The 15,149-nt window shown below is 32.1% G+C and overlaps 2 protein-coding genes across 2 annotated transcripts; one reads left to right on the top strand and one right to left on the bottom strand.

Annotated features, from left to right (window-relative positions):
* Window positions 1-4,235: 4,235 nt before the first annotated feature.
* Window positions 4,236-6,008, bottom strand: LOC126687053 (uric acid degradation bifunctional protein TTL-like). Its single transcript, XM_050381406.2, has 6 exons — window positions 5,861-6,008; window positions 5,381-5,463; window positions 5,218-5,275; window positions 4,991-5,092; window positions 4,754-4,877; window positions 4,236-4,670 (listed from the first exon to the last, which is right to left on the bottom strand). Exons 1-6 carry the CDS (start codon window positions 5,993-5,995, stop codon window positions 4,645-4,647), a joined length of 528 nt encoding a protein of 175 aa, XP_050237363.1. The 5' UTR covers window positions 5,996-6,008; the 3' UTR covers window positions 4,236-4,644.
* Window positions 6,009-8,730: 2,722 nt separating this feature from the next.
* LOC126688051 (3-hydroxyisobutyryl-CoA hydrolase 1-like) lies at window positions 8,731-15,077 on the top strand. Its single transcript, XM_050382617.2, has 14 exons — window positions 8,731-8,863; window positions 8,941-9,021; window positions 9,089-9,157; window positions 9,224-9,287; window positions 9,395-9,474; window positions 9,558-9,641; window positions 9,805-9,889; window positions 12,084-12,169; window positions 13,124-13,245; window positions 13,849-13,909; window positions 14,043-14,144; window positions 14,342-14,443; window positions 14,525-14,566; window positions 14,663-15,077. The coding sequence occupies exons 1-14, from the start codon at window positions 8,816-8,818 to the stop codon at window positions 14,798-14,800; spliced, it is 1,164 nt and encodes a 387-aa protein (XP_050238574.1). The 5' UTR covers window positions 8,731-8,815; the 3' UTR covers window positions 14,801-15,077.
* The last annotated feature ends 72 nt before the right edge of the window (window positions 15,078-15,149 follow it).

Here is a 15,149-nt window from a genome sequence, read left to right as displayed (position 1 = left end):
ATTAAATTAACTTGATTATCCTGCTTATCTTATTACTATTGGATTTGTGCATACATTCAAAGCAATAAAAAAGCTAATATACTCATACAACATGATATACATGTAAGGTTATAGGTACTTTTGAACGTCTAAGGCGTTTGACGTTTATATGCCTGTCTTATATAATTATAAAAAAGAAAATAGCTAGAAATACATAAAAGTTATTTTAGACATCAAACTATTACTGGTTTAATCTATGCGCGATTCAGAGTTAAATCTGGACTTGAAAGGCAAAAAATATAGGTTATAGTGCGTTTGTTGGCGTCGTGGCTCGGATCCATGCCACGATCCAAATTCATGAGCCGCAACTGGTATTATGAAATGAGAGTGATTGCTCCAGAACCCATAGTAAGTCTAAAGATTTAACATCAATCCTTTAAAACATGTCATAATTCCTTTTCTTAAAAATCATTGTAAATTTTTCGCAAACCAATCTTTCATATTATGTGTGCATTATCGTTTTCTCATGTCTAAATTTGATTATCTTAGTATTGCATCTCGATTCATTCTTTCCACAATATCGTATGTGGAAACCCAATCTGAACACATAATCATAAACGTACCAACGTACTACATCATACATATAAACATAAAAAAATATCAACAAAATACGATCAGACTCGACTCAGTCTGACACCATCTATATCAAAATACTGTCATCAACGACTACTGCTACCTACTGCAGATATGCTAGAATAAAATGTTTGTACGACTCTATGATCCAAATATGTATATACCTCCGAGAACAAGAAAGTCGGCAGGTATCTTCAAAATACTTGAACCAAACCTGAAAATGGTTCAACTTTAAAACGTCAGTTAAAACTTGTGAGTTTGTACGGTACTAATAAACATTAACAAAATAATATTAATTCGTATAACCATATATATTAATCAGACGAAACCCTAAACCACAATTTATACTTGTATCTACATTCCTCGTATCAAAATTCTCGTTCCACGAGTTTTCCATATCAATTTACATTTTTATAATCCATGGATTAACCTAGAAACGACCTCTGCCGCTAGTGTATAGCCGGGGCTACCACTGGTTAACTTCTCAATTTCCTTTTCCTCGAGTTATTGGGAGTATACAATATCGTGTTACCTCATGGCCAAGATCTCCAAAACTTTCAGACCCGAGTACACATCCTCGGCTATCCCAAAGGACCCGAGTGTACATCTTCACCAGTCTGATCTTACTTCCAATATCATTACTATCCTTATATTATATATCACCATTTAAGTTTAACTCAATTATACCTACGGATGTTATTGGTGTACACATAGTCCTATTGTCTAGGTAATCTCGTTTCGTCGGTTCTCTATATCGGTGTTTTCAAAATATATACAATGTACTTTTCCAATATTTCACATATATAAAATAATTTGATATATTAATCGTCAAAAAATAAAGTACAACTCATTGCTTGCTTTTCATAAAAACAAACTCCAACATTAGCTCCTCGTCACGTACATTCCGAATCAATACCTCGGGACGTCGATGGGTCTACATCCTATGTTAGATGCTGTAAGACTTTGTCATTAGAAATCATAAACCAGACTGTTTACATGGCTGAATTAAACCTATATGTTGGCACACTTAAAAAATTTGAATAGACATACACCTCAAATTATAAAAAAATAAATTAAATCATTGATGGCATAAAGAAGAAAGATGCTAATGGTATTATTTGATAAATGTTTGTGGCTACTAAGTTTGTTAATTTTGATGCCTCTACTTCATCAAAAATGAAGTATGTTTACAAGAGATTATTTCAAAAATATCTTATACTATGAAAAAAAGTTTCTACTTTTCCATAAACACCATATGCACATGGACATAAACTTCGTGAAAGAATAATTTGGAGAATTCAACTGATACTAAATGTTATATAATAATGACCAATATCTACTCTTTTAAAACTCAAGATATACCAATAATAGGACCATACTCTCCAGCTGCACCCGAAAAAAAAGCATTTAAACCTCTAGTAGCCGTTATATTCAGTAACCGGTCAGAAAATACTTAAATCTTAAATTAATAGAGTGGATATTAAACTCTGTAGATCACCAATCTTTTCGAATTACAGAAAGGTCACTAAACAAACTTTTCTTACAAAAGGATCATTGAATTATATCTTTTATTACAAAAGAGTTCACCCATATAAAATGTACCGTTTTCACACAAAAACACAACATTTTCACTTGGCAAGCAAAAATTACAAAAATAAACATAGTTCAGCGATCTTTGCGTAATAAAAGGTATAACCCAATGACTTTTGTAATTCACAAAAAGTTAAGTGTTCTTTTCGTAACAACAAAAATATTTTTGTAATAAAAGGTATTGTTCAGTGACCATTTTATAAAATTTATTTAGTGACCTTTCTATAATTTGAGAAAAATTTAGTGATCTACAGAGTTTAATATCTCTGATAGAGTAGATGCAATGCTTATTAGCTCAATTCATGTTTCACCTGAAATTATCATTGCAAAAACATGATATGTCTAATCACACAATATATACTTAATTAAAATTATAAACATAAAATGGCTTAATATAACAATACAACAAACAATAAAAGAACAACATTAAAAAAAGTTTAATTACAATAAAACACCGAACCTTTTCGTAATGTGTCAGTTATAGTTATATTTTTGTGTTTTGTGTCAGTTATAGCCAAATCTTTTAATTCGATTCGACGTCGTTTTGCTGAGTCATGTCTGACATGGGCGACATGCATGGCAAAAAGACCGCAACGGTTCAAAATGGCTATAAAAAAAATAATATGCAAGAATCGGTTACTTCTTATGGTTTTGAAAGATTCGTCCATAATTGACAAAATCCGCAAAAATTTGATATTTATTTGGTGTTTGGCCTAAAAAAATTAGGCTTAATGCCTTAAAAAACTCCGACCTTTCGTCCCCTTTTCAATCCTACCCCGACGTCGAAAATTTGTCGATTTTACCCTGATTTGCATTTTTTTTCATTTCAATTGTAACCTAAAGCATAAAATCGTCATTTCTTTATTAAACAAAAGTTCAAAAAAATTCTTTAAAAATGATCAATTTAATATAAAAAGTTAATCTAATGCAAAAACGGTCAATTTAGAGAATTTTTTTGAAATTTAGTCAAATAAAAAAAGTTCAATTTTATACTTCAGGATACAAATAAAATAAAAAAATGCAAAATATGATAAAATTGACTGATTTGCAACGTGGATTGAAAAGGAGGGGCTAATAATCATTGACGGTCCTCGACCTTTACCCTTAGCTTCCGTAAACCCCCTATACTTTCAAAAGCTTCCCTAAACCCCCCAACCTTTGTGGCGGCGCCATTCACGGTCCTTATGGACGAAAACACCCTTACAAAAAAAAATTGGCGGCTGGCGGCGCTACGTCATCTGACATGTCACAATTTTTATTAAAAAAATGAAAGCCCCAAAATACCCCTAAAATAAACTAATCAAACCAAAACTCAATCATATTCGATCCAACCAAACCAAAAAAAAACGAACCAAACCACCATCCACTCGCCGCCAGTACAGTCGCCATCTCTGGCGACCATCTGTTCTAAGAACAGATCTGGAAACCCAGATCTGTTCTTAGAACAGATCGGTCTTCTCAGGCGAATTGAGAAGACGTGTTCGTCTTCTCAGTTCGTCTGAGAAGACGAACGTATCTGTTAACTGTTCTTCAAGAACATTCTTCAAGAACATATCACATCTATTCTTCAAGAACAGATGTGATCTGTTCTCACAATCTGTTCTTGAAGAACAGATGGTGGCGACCGGAGGTGGCGACCAGAGGTGGTCGCCGGAGGTGGTTGCCGGAGCGGCAGCGGTTGTTGATCATATGGTCTGATTAGACTGTTTTGGGTTTGGTTAGATTAGACTAGGGTGTTTTGGTTTGATTTTGATTTGGTTAAATTAAGGGTGTATTGGGGTTTTTGAATATTTTTGGACTTATGATGATGTGGCGCCGTCAAAAAATATTTTTTTTGCGCCGCCAGCCGCCAAATTTTTTTGTAGGGATATTATTGTCCATAAGTACCGTGAATAAGCGCCGCCACAAAGGTTGGGGGGTTTAGGGAAGCTTTTGAAAGTATAGGGGATTACGGAAGTTAAGGGTAAAGGTCGAGGACCGTTGATGATTATTAGCCGAAAAAGAGGTGAAAAGTCGGGGTTTTTTTTAAGACATTAGGCCAAAAAATTAATATAGTCTTTATTTTATCTTTAAATTTCAGGGCCCAGTGCCCCCTTGGACCTTAGTGCGACCGTCTCTCTCAACTACCCGATTACATTTTACACACTGGATGAACAATCATTTTATACATAATATAATACATAATGGAGAAATTGCACAAAAACTACATTAAAAAGACTGTAGCTGCGTCGGTATGTAGTGAATGAGAATGGTGAAAAGAGCAAAGGAACATGGAAGTGTTCTCTATTTTGCGACTCCCTGATCTCAAATAAGGAAAGAAAGCAGATGCATGGACTATACTTCCCCGTATTGAAACTAGCATATTCCAGGCATCAACAATCTCCATCCCCATCCGCATTTGTATTGGAACACCCCTGAAATGCCCAACCATCTCCATTTGTCTCACCAAACAAAGGACGGGCCTGAAGCTGAAAATAAAAAAATAACACAGAGAAATATTCCCAATGAGCCTGACAATTCAAGAAAATAGAAAGGTAACAAAGCAAAACACCTTCTAGTTGTGATGCAGCTTTAGATTTAGCTGAGAAGAGCTTTTGGAGACGCAGCTCTGTGACTCTTATTTGTTCTTCAGCAGCATTCTCAAGTTCAACTATGGGCTTATTTTCATACCGTCTCTGTGATAACATGGTAAAGAATAACTCAGTGAAAGGAAAACCAAGATCAAATTGCAAACTAACACATAGGGATATGAATAGACGAAAAGAAAACTTTAGAATCGAAATGATACCTTCAATTCAGCGAGTATTTCAAAAGAAGTTCGTCCAGAAGCACAAATTAGAAACACAAAACCAAATTTTTTCCAATATCGAGCATTCCAGTCAGAAAGTTCCTGCAAGGGCAAATAGCTGCCTCTTGTATTCTTTTTCTTTTTAAGCCAAGATGACACACCAAAAATATATTCTCTCATGTTGAACAAAAAATAGACCACTGGATAAAAATAATAATCTAATCAACCTGTAAACTGGAACCTGTAGCAGTTGCTATAGCAGTGGATTGCTCTCCCTTACTCCATCTGTAAACCATTTATTTTGAAGATAAAAAAAAAAAGTAGACAAAAGTAATTTAGATGGAATTGAAAGAAAAAAAAGAATATATAAAAAAAATGATGGAACTGAACTGAGCAGCGGTGTGAGAAGCGGAAGACGGCTGCCCGATCTCAGGATTAGATGAGAATGCTTCCAGCCAACCATGCACATCAACCTTTTTTATTTCATAACAGAAACAAGCAGGCCTTTTATTAAAAATAAATTGTAAAACATAATAATATATGAAGTCAAGTAATTAACTGCCAATGTGGGCTTAGCCTGAATGGTTAAGGCGTCTCTAAGTGCATCGAGAGGTTACAGGTTCGAACCACGCCTCGGTAACTAACAACTAACATGAAACTCTAAAGAGTCGATTTCCACCTTTGGTAAAAAAAGTAATTAACTGGTTTTGAAAAATTGTAATGTTGGTAAAAAACAGGTTTATTTTCAAAAATAAAAATACAATATGTCAAAACGGGTTAAATGAAGTTTTTAAAAGATTTGATAAAATTAATCTGGTCCGGCAAATGTTTAAGAATCGGAGCCAAATAAAAATGAAGCAGAATAAGAACCTTGTTGAACCAGATATCTCTGGCGACAGCAACGGCTTGTTCAAGGGAAGTAAAAGGGGAGGCCAATTTCATTTCTTGAGCAAATTTAGTGCTCCCGCAGCATGCCTTAAAAAACTTCTCCTCAAACATCATCATTTTTTCCTTTCTTCTCTCTTTCTATTAAGAAATAATAGTAGTATTATTATTATGTATTTATAATTAATTGAAGAGCTATTATAGGAGAGTCCTGGAACACAAATTGAGGGACACCTTTTGATTTTCCTATACCATTTAGTGTTCCTATTTTTGGGACTGTAAAAAGTGGTATATAATCATAATGGGTGAAGATCATGTTCAGAATGTTATGCTGATCCTCTCACAGTGTTTTGGAAGTCTTCTGACTTGCACAAAGTCCAAATCCTTAAAGTTGCAGTAGTCAGTAGGTGTCAGTGTTAAATTAATGACGTAATTTCAAACGGTATTTTGTATAATAAACTCTGATATTATTTTATAAATAAATTGTTAGTTTTTAAACATCTACAATGAAATCTTTAAAATTGTCAAAATCTTTAAAAAAATCATGAATCTTTTGTATTTAAAATTTAAATTATAAAATGAAAATGACTCTTTAGAACATGTGCAAAGGTGCTCTTTATTTTAAAGAGCATATTTTGGAAAATAATGAACATCTTTGAAATAAAGAGTGATATTTTTAATTTTATTCCACTGACCTCTTTAATATAAAAATTTAATTTTATCTTTATATGTAGAGAACCGTTTTCACTCTGTACTTTATTTATTAAGGGTTAAATTCAAATTTGAAAACAAAATCATTTTTTATTTATTTTTAGTATAAAAATTGTATAAATAAATAGTTTAAAATAAAAATAAATTGATTTTATTAATATGTAATATTTTTATTATTATTTATAAAAATAAAATAAAGAGTTAATATTAAGATAAAATTACCTAGAGATCCCTGAAATATATCATAATTAACAGTTTGAGACCTCTTATTTTAAAAGTCTACTTAATGACCCCTCAATTTTAATTCTGTTAACTGAAAGATTCTTCCGCTAATTTGAGGGATACCTTTTAATTTTCCTATACCATTTAGTGTTCCTATTTTTGGGACTGTAAAAAGTGGTATATAATCATAATGGGGTGAAGATCATGTTCAGAATGTTATGCATAAAATTAATATAATTTGAGGTAGTGATTTTCATTTTTTGATTTACACTTCAAAATAAAAAAAAACTCAAACTGAAAGATGGTGTGGGTTTACTTATCTCCAACTCCAACTGATCATATTCTTATTAATCATTCTTCTAATCTGAAAGGATATACTCACGTAACATTTTGGCAAAAAGTATCAATCTCATTTTAAATTAAATATAATGAATTACATAGTGTATTTGGTGTAATTTTAAATTTAATTGTATATTTATTTATATTCTATATATATTATTTATATTTTTTTTTCATATAACTTCAAAAACACTATCAATTGAAAATTAAAATTAGTATTTTATGAAAGAATAGAATTTTGGAGAAAAATAAATGATATCATGTTATTTACCTTAATTTTTTATTGTATCCAAGCGAAAATTTCTTATTTTATCTATTTTTATGAATGTTCTATAAATACACAGTGTGCATCGAAGATTGTTGGTCATTGAACATTTATAATGAAATCTTTAAAATTGTCAAAATCTTTAAAAAAATCATGAATTTTTTATATTTAAAATTTAAATTAGAAAATGAAAATGACTCTTTAGAGCATCTGCAACGGTGCTCTTTATTTTAAAGAGCATATTTTGAAAAATAATGAACATCTTTGAAATAAAGAGTGATATTTTTAATTTTATTCCACTGACCTCTTTAATATAAAATTTTAATTTTATTTTTATATGTAGAGAGCCGTTTTCACTCTGTAATTCATTTATTAAGGGTTAAATTCAAATTTGAAAATAATTTTGTTATTTTTTATTTATTTTTTAGTATAAAAATTGCATAAATAAATAGTTTAAAATAAAAATAAATTGATTTTATTAATATGTAATATTTTTATTATTATTTATAAAAATAAAATAAAGAGTTAATATTAAGATAAAATTACCTAGAGATCCCTGAGATATAGCATAATTAACAGTTTGATACCTCTTGTTTCAAAAGTCTACTTAATGGTCCCTCAGTTTTAGTTCTGTTAACTGAAAGACTCTTCCGTTAATTTGAGGGATTAAATCGTTTAATGGAAATAAAATTGAGATACCAAATCGTTTAAAAGTGAGGTATCAAATCGTTTAGCAAAAATAAAAGCGAGGGACCATTCACAAAAGTAAAGGTGGGGTACCAAATCGGTTAAAAGTAAATGTCGTAATTGATGGAGGGGCCTAATAGTTAATAGAACTAAAACTGAGAGACCATTAAGTAGACTTTTGAAACAAAAAGTACCAAACTGTTAGTTATGATATACCTCAAAGACTTCAACGTAATTTGCTCTAATATTAAAGAGTCTATTAAATTAAAATTAAAAATATTATTTTTTATTTGTAAGATGCTTTTTAATATAAAAAGTACCATTGAAGATACTCTTTAAATCGACAAATATCTTTAACTTGCTAATATTTGAAAAGGAGATGAACTAAATGATTTATTGTTCAATCAGTTCAATGAATTTTACATTTTTATTTTATTTTAAAAAATTCAACAAAATTTGAATTTTAGAAAAATGGAAGTGGAGTAATCTAATTTCTAAACAAACCTGTTTGACTCTAAAAATATACTAGTATTTGAAAGTGAAATATGATTTTGTACGAAATTGAAATAAGTGGTATTAGGTGAGATATAGAGTAAAGATGAAGGTCATTTGAATAGTTTTACCTAAAAAATTGATAATGCAATTGTCTCCTGTTTTTACCTTCACGAATAAGAAGTAGTAGTTTTTATAAAGGCATTTTTAATTATTAGAAATTTATGGTTTCGATGGCTTCTCCAACCTCATCCAATTGCCACAACGAGCAGGTTTGTTTCATTTTTGTTTGATATTGGTAGCCTTGAAAGCTGAATTGGGAATGAATTTAGTTTTACATTTAGTGCAGGTTCTGGTGGAGGAGAACTTGTGTGCGAGAACCTTGATATTGAACAGACCTAAACAATTGAATGCCCTTTCCTATCAAATGGTCCGTGTTTGCTCTCTAGGCTTCATTTTCCTTCTTCTGTCATAACTCACTATGTATATTGCTGTAGATATGTGGGCTGCTTGAGCTTTTTCTTACTTTTGAAGAGGATCCTCATGTCAAACTGCTCCTTCTCAAGGTTTATCCTCTCACTTTTAACAACATCAATTTTATTTATTAATCACCGCTCATTATTTTCACCTAGGGAAATGGAAGAGCATTTTGTGCTGGTGGTGATGTTTCTGCTGTGGTTCGTGATATCCGTCAAGGTACCTTACCCATTACCATGGTTGTGATTGTGAAGGATCTTTTTCCAATAATATACTTCACTTTACCAGATTTCTACCCTCTAAACAACTCACTTCCCCTTCATCAGGTAATTGGAAATCAGGTGCCAAGTTTTTTGGGATGGAGTTCATTTTAAATTATGTGATGGCAACTTACACTAAACCCCAGGTACCTTTTTTCTTTTACATACATCATACACCATCACCTCTTCTACCAACTTATCTGTGGATTTTTTTTCTTTTTTCTTCTAGGTTTCAATACTTAATGGAATTGTCATGGGAGGTGGAGGTGGAGCTTCTATGCATGGAAGATTTCGTGTTGCAACTGACAATTCGGTACTTCTCCTTTGTTTTCCATGAGAGAAAATCCACACTACTAACTCAATGATGTGAACTCTCATAAGTCTTTATGGAAGCCAAAACTCGTGTATTGTATGTTCTTTATGCTAATCTATTACAGTTCCTTCACCAATATGTGTTTATGTGGGAAATTTTGCAGGTCTTTGCAATGCCTGAAACAGCTCTGGGGCTCTTCCCCGATGTAGGTGCCTCTTACTTCTTGTCGAGACTCCCCGGGTTCTTTGGTAATAATGCATGTTTTTTTTATCCTTAGACATGCTCTTACTTGATATCTGAAATTGGAACCAAAAATTCCATATACTCTGATTTCTTCAATCACTAGTTGGTTTTTGGTTCTATCCTTTTTGTGCTTGCCGCAGCAGTGGAGTTGTATAGTTATTGTTATGCAAGTACGTTCTATGTGTTTTTTATAATCGTTTCCACTGTGGTCAAACTATGTAAAAAGTCTATATCGGGATTGTACTACATAATTTACGGGAAGACTCGTGCAATGCTCTAATACTTTGAGTTTTTCCCCTTTTTCTTGCTACTCTAGTTTGATACTTTATCTGCAACTCTAATGCTCACACATCCATTTATTGAAGCACTATGTCTTCTTTTCAAATACTTTCTGGCAATCTTGTTGCTGCATATCCCATACATCTTTTTTTTTTTGGAGGTGAAATAAAAACGTTTTCACATTTGCTTCCAACTCCCCTAACATTGGAATTTAGGTGCTGCTCTTCACTTGTTGCTCTTCATAATCCTTTCATCAAGCCAATTAGAAATCCAAAAGCTAAAAGTGAGGTGTAAGAAACTGCTTTGATTAGATCAATCGCGTATAAGAGAATGGGACTAGCATCGAAAAAGACCAGCATGTCTAGGGGTGAGCAACGGTCGGTTCGGTCATCGAACCGCCTAAAAATTCAAAACCGTTCGGTTTTTTAAAAATTTCGGTCACCGAACCGTATTAACCAAATTATATCAAAACCGTATTAACCAAACCGAAATATTTCGGTTCGGTTCGGTCGAAAACCGTTATTTTTTTTGTATGATTTTTAGAAAGAAAAAAAAAACAGTTTTTTAAAAAATAAATTAAAAGAAAATGGAGAAATATAACCTAGAGAGTACATGTGGTTTAAATTAAATCTATATTTATCGTTTTTTATTCTAAAACTATAAAAATAAACAAGTTTAATATATAAATGTGTGTATATGAAAGTTTAAAACAATGTAGTTTTTAAATACGGTCGGTTCGGTTATTATGGTTTTTTTTTTGGTAAAAACCGTAAACCGAACCGAATAGTCAAAATTTTAAAAATTTGGACCGTAACCAAACCATATTTTCAAATTATATTTCGGTTTGATTAATTCGGTTCGGTTCGGTTATTCGGTTTTAACCATTTAATGCTCACCCCTAAGCATGTCAATTTACTTTCTACAAAAGATACGACAATAAAAGCATCGAATTTTAGTCACCTGCAACTAAAGAACTAGGTGATGATTCTACAAGCATATTTATATCATCATGAATCTAGTAAATGTTCCATGAGTGAGTCAGTTAATTATGAATTTTAAATCTTATCCCATTTGATACCAACTAAATTCACATACCTTACTCTCGTTGATCAACTTCCTCTGACATTAAGGAAAGAATTAGTTAGATTCTCATGGGCTTCATTTTTCAAGGTTCTCATTAACTGTAAGAGTTCCACTATTTTTAGCAACTTTCTTCATACTCCTTAGCATAGCCAGTCCGTGTCACAACCCGTTCAGAACTATAGCCTCTGATAAGTAGGTGAATGTTGGTCTTTAATCAATTGTTGTGAAAATGTATACGGAAAAAATAATAATAATAGGAATTTGACCACCTGTGAATTAAAGAAAAAATGAGGTCGAAAAAACAACGCACTAACTGTTAGTTAAATGCTCAACGACAGAATATTTTATTGCTAATCTTTTTGAAGGGCAAAAAGATAAAGAATAACAAATATAGGAATGCTGATTTTAATATTACTGATGTGGCTTTTTCTTTTACTCAAAGTCGCATCCCTAGTTACATTTGTTTACACTTGTAGATTCTAGTAAAAAATTGTTGATAATACTTATTTTGTATTAAATCTTTTCTGTTAGCTAATTGTCCAATTGTCTAATTCTATTTTTTGATTGTTTTCTCTTTTTATTGTCTTGTTTTAGCTCATTTTATCATTCCATTTTGGGAGCATGGCCGAAGATAATACATACTTTCTTTTGCCAGTAACAGCAAACTGTTTTTTGAGATATTCAAAGAAAAAAGTTTTGTTATACTAGCATGATGTACTTTTACCTATGACCAGTATTAGCATGGCCATTTTTTCCATGACCATTTAGCACTTTGCTCCTGATGAATTGGAAAATGGTAAATAGGAAATTTATGTGTTGCTGTTTACTTTGTCATAGGAGAATTTGTTGGACTTACTGGTTCTAGATTGGATGGTGCTGAAATGCTTGCATGTGGACTCGCAACTCATTTTGTCCCATTAAGAGTAAGTATCCTTCAATTGAAAATAGTTAATTTGAATATGTTGAGGCTTGTATTTTTTTAATGCTAAGTTCTAAATTTGATTTTGTTAAGAACAATGTTGGTGTCATGTGCTGGCACGTAGGAAATTGACAATCATAATAAATTTGTGATAACATATGATGCTGGCTAATTTTTTTACCTATGATGCTTTAAGTGTAGTATTATATTTGAGGTGAAGGATAGGTTGTTCGTGGTATATAACTATTTATTTTTGAATCTATATGAGAAACATTATTAGAACCATTTGTTTGCATCTTCTTATATTAAAATGAAGCTTTAGAGTAATTGAATTGATTTGAAGGCTGCGAACTAGTAGACTCGATACTTCGATTAGCATTCACAAAATTATAAAAATACTGTTGATCTATTAAAACAGAGTGATTCAATAAGAACAGCCTTCTTTAACTTAATTAGTTTTCCATTCAGCTTCTTCATCATTCCTTACTACCCAAATTAAGGCTGGAGTATTGTATCCATTTTCTTACCTACCTTTATACATACATTGTCACTTTTATTCCCGTCAAACACTTTTTTTGATTACCGACCTATGCATTTAATTTAACTTATCTTCTGCATCATTGCAAATACATGTCATTCAATCAGTCTCTGAAATTGAGACTTATTTTAAACAAAAACGTCAAATCGGGAAATTTTTGTCAAATTTAGAAAGCTCATTTGTAATTCGGGTTTAATTTGTTGTGGTCTTTAGACCGAAAATACAAAAAAAATTCTTGCATTGACATTTTGTGAGTAGATGTTCTTTCCATCTGGAAGTTGACAGTCTAAATTCTTCCAATACAAGTGGTTCCCCTCTTGTCTTATGTGAGGTTTAGCTTTAATATGTTGCTCTTTTAATGAATATTGATGCTGTTTATCGATTTTTTTTTTCTTAGACATGTTTTACTTTGTTTGACAGAGGTTGTCTTTGTTAGAAGAAGCTTTGCACAAAGTAGATTCAAGTGATCCATCTGTTGTTTCTTGCATTATTGATAAATACTGTCAGCCACCACATTTGAAACACGAAAGTGCCTATCACCGGTTAGTATCTAGCTTAACATTCATTTTAATTCATGAACCTATTTTCCTTTCCATCTGCCTGAAGCTGTTGATGACTTTTATACTTGTTTTGGATGGGCAAGTGCAGTGTCATACTGTAATTATTTTGCAGATATTATCATATGCTCTTTCATTTCTCTTAGGATTGTCACTTTCCAAAGCTTCTATTATTTTCTAGTTAGGTTTGTCAATTAATTCAAAGCATGCATGCATCAGATGCATTGATCGAGTTTATTTATTCCTCAGAATTAGAAACTCTGTAATGCTGCAGTTTTACACTCAACATAGGAGCAACAAGGATGCTGTTTTTAGATTATGTTATCAATAGTCCTTCTTGGGATTCCTTTTCTTCTTTTTAGCTGTTGTTGATTCATTGTATATTTGTATTTGTTCCATTCTTTGTTCTTTGATAGCTGCTTAGTTTAGTTTAGTTTTTTTTAATGATATTTTGTTTTCTTACAAAAAGAAAAAGTAAAACTGAAATCATTTTAATTTGAAAGAACAAATAATTGTTCTTTATGATGTTGACTTTCCATCGCACTCGCTGTATTTTATAGATCATTTTTGCTGATTACTTGGTTTCAGGTTGGATGTCATTGATAGATGTTTTTCTCAGAGATCTGTTGAAGATATTTTATCTGCTCTTGTAAGTTGTGGACTGTACTTAATTGGAACAGAAATGGTTTTAGCTAATTGCCGTATTTACGACTTGTGGTAATTTGTGTTGTCATTTGTCAGATTACATTGTGAAATTGACTGCTCATCCTTGTATTACGCAGGAGACGGAGGCCATGAATAAGGCAGAAGATGCTTGGATCTCTAGTACTATTCAGTCTCTGAAGAAGGCTTCCCCAACAAGTCTTAAAATTTCTCTTAGATCGGTAATGTTGCTTCAACCTGTCTTTGAAATTATAGACAGTTACTAATTTGAACATCTTAATATGATGTGCGATGCTGTAATAGCAATTAATATCCTGAACATCTAGTATGGATTTCTCTAGCACATAATCACGTAGTTTATTTATTTGAGGTACTTGTACAAATGATTAATAATTTGAATATGCGCCTTTGGGTCCAGATTAGAGAAGGAAGGCTTCAAGGTGTTGGTCAATGCCTTGTTCGTGAGTATAGAATGGTATGCCATGTAATGCAAGGAAAACTTAGCAAGGATTTCTTTGAGGTTTGTAGCCAAATCAATTTTTTTTTTCTTTTCCTTATTCCTTATACACAAGAATGACTTTGTCACACCTCACTCAACCAGGGTTGCAGAGCTATATTGTTAGATAAGGATAAGAACCCAAAGGTACGGAAATCATCTATCCAGTCATTTCTGCTCTTGCATTACTACCCATCATGATTTTTCTCAACTAAAAGTGTGCATCTATGTACTTTTATACAGTGGGAACCTCGTAAATTGGAGCTCGTGAGTGACATTATGGTTGAGCGCTACTTCTCAAAAGTAGAAGATGGAGAATGGGAAGATCTAAAACTTCCTGCTCGGTTCAACTTGCCTGATTGCGCCATTGCAAAGCTATAAACATTCATTAGCGATGTATTACCGGTGATCATATTTGTTTGGTAGGGATGAAATAAAACTCTTTGAAATCGTTATGTTTGGTTTAAATGAATACCTCAAAATGTTTTATCAATTCGCTAGTCATCATGATAAATTATAGGGAAAAGGTATACCCTTAATGTACAGAACAAGTCTCTTGTGACTTTTCTTTGAAAACGAAAAATACCTGTTGTCTAAAGCTGTCGCTGTATTGCAACAGAGTTGAATAATAAAGTTGTAGACTATTTTTTTCCATCAATTATAACTGTCTCCCTTTTTTCTGCTCATATTTAAAATTAATTATAAGAAGTGTACCTCTCTAGTCAATTTA

This window comes from Mercurialis annua, linkage group LG6, assembly GCF_937616625.2.
Source record: "Mercurialis annua linkage group LG6, ddMerAnnu1.2, whole genome shotgun sequence".
In the NCBI taxonomy this organism is placed as follows: domain Eukaryota; kingdom Viridiplantae; phylum Streptophyta; class Magnoliopsida; order Malpighiales; family Euphorbiaceae; genus Mercurialis; species Mercurialis annua.
This window is presented reverse-complemented; position numbering and strand designations above follow the sequence as displayed.

What these genes read in the sequence shown, in the direction of transcription:
- LOC126687053 (XM_050381406.2), bottom strand. Translation starts at nt 5,995, where the DNA reads ATGATGATGTTTGAGGAGAAGTTTTTTAAGGCATGCTGCGGGAGCACT. An exon ending in GAGATATCTGGTTCAACAAG is followed by an intron (nt 5,464 to 5,860) that starts GTTCTTATTCTG and finishes GAAATAAAAAAG; the next exon opens with GTTGATGTGCATGGTTGGCT. An exon ending in GCTTCTCACACCGCTGCTCA is followed by an intron (nt 5,276 to 5,380) that starts GTTCAGTTCCAT and finishes AATGGTTTACAG; the next exon opens with ATGGAGTAAGGGAGAGCAAT.
- LOC126688051 (XM_050382617.2), top strand. Translation starts at nt 8,816, where the DNA reads ATGGTTTCGATGGCTTCTCCAACCTCATCCAATTGCCACAACGAGCAG. An exon ending in CCAATTGCCACAACGAGCAG is followed by an intron (nt 8,864 to 8,940) that starts GTTTGTTTCATT and finishes CATTTAGTGCAG; the next exon opens with GTTCTGGTGGAGGAGAACTT. An exon ending in GAGACTCCCCGGGTTCTTTG is followed by an intron (nt 9,890 to 12,083) that starts GTAATAATGCAT and finishes ACTTTGTCATAG; the next exon opens with GAGAATTTGTTGGACTTACT.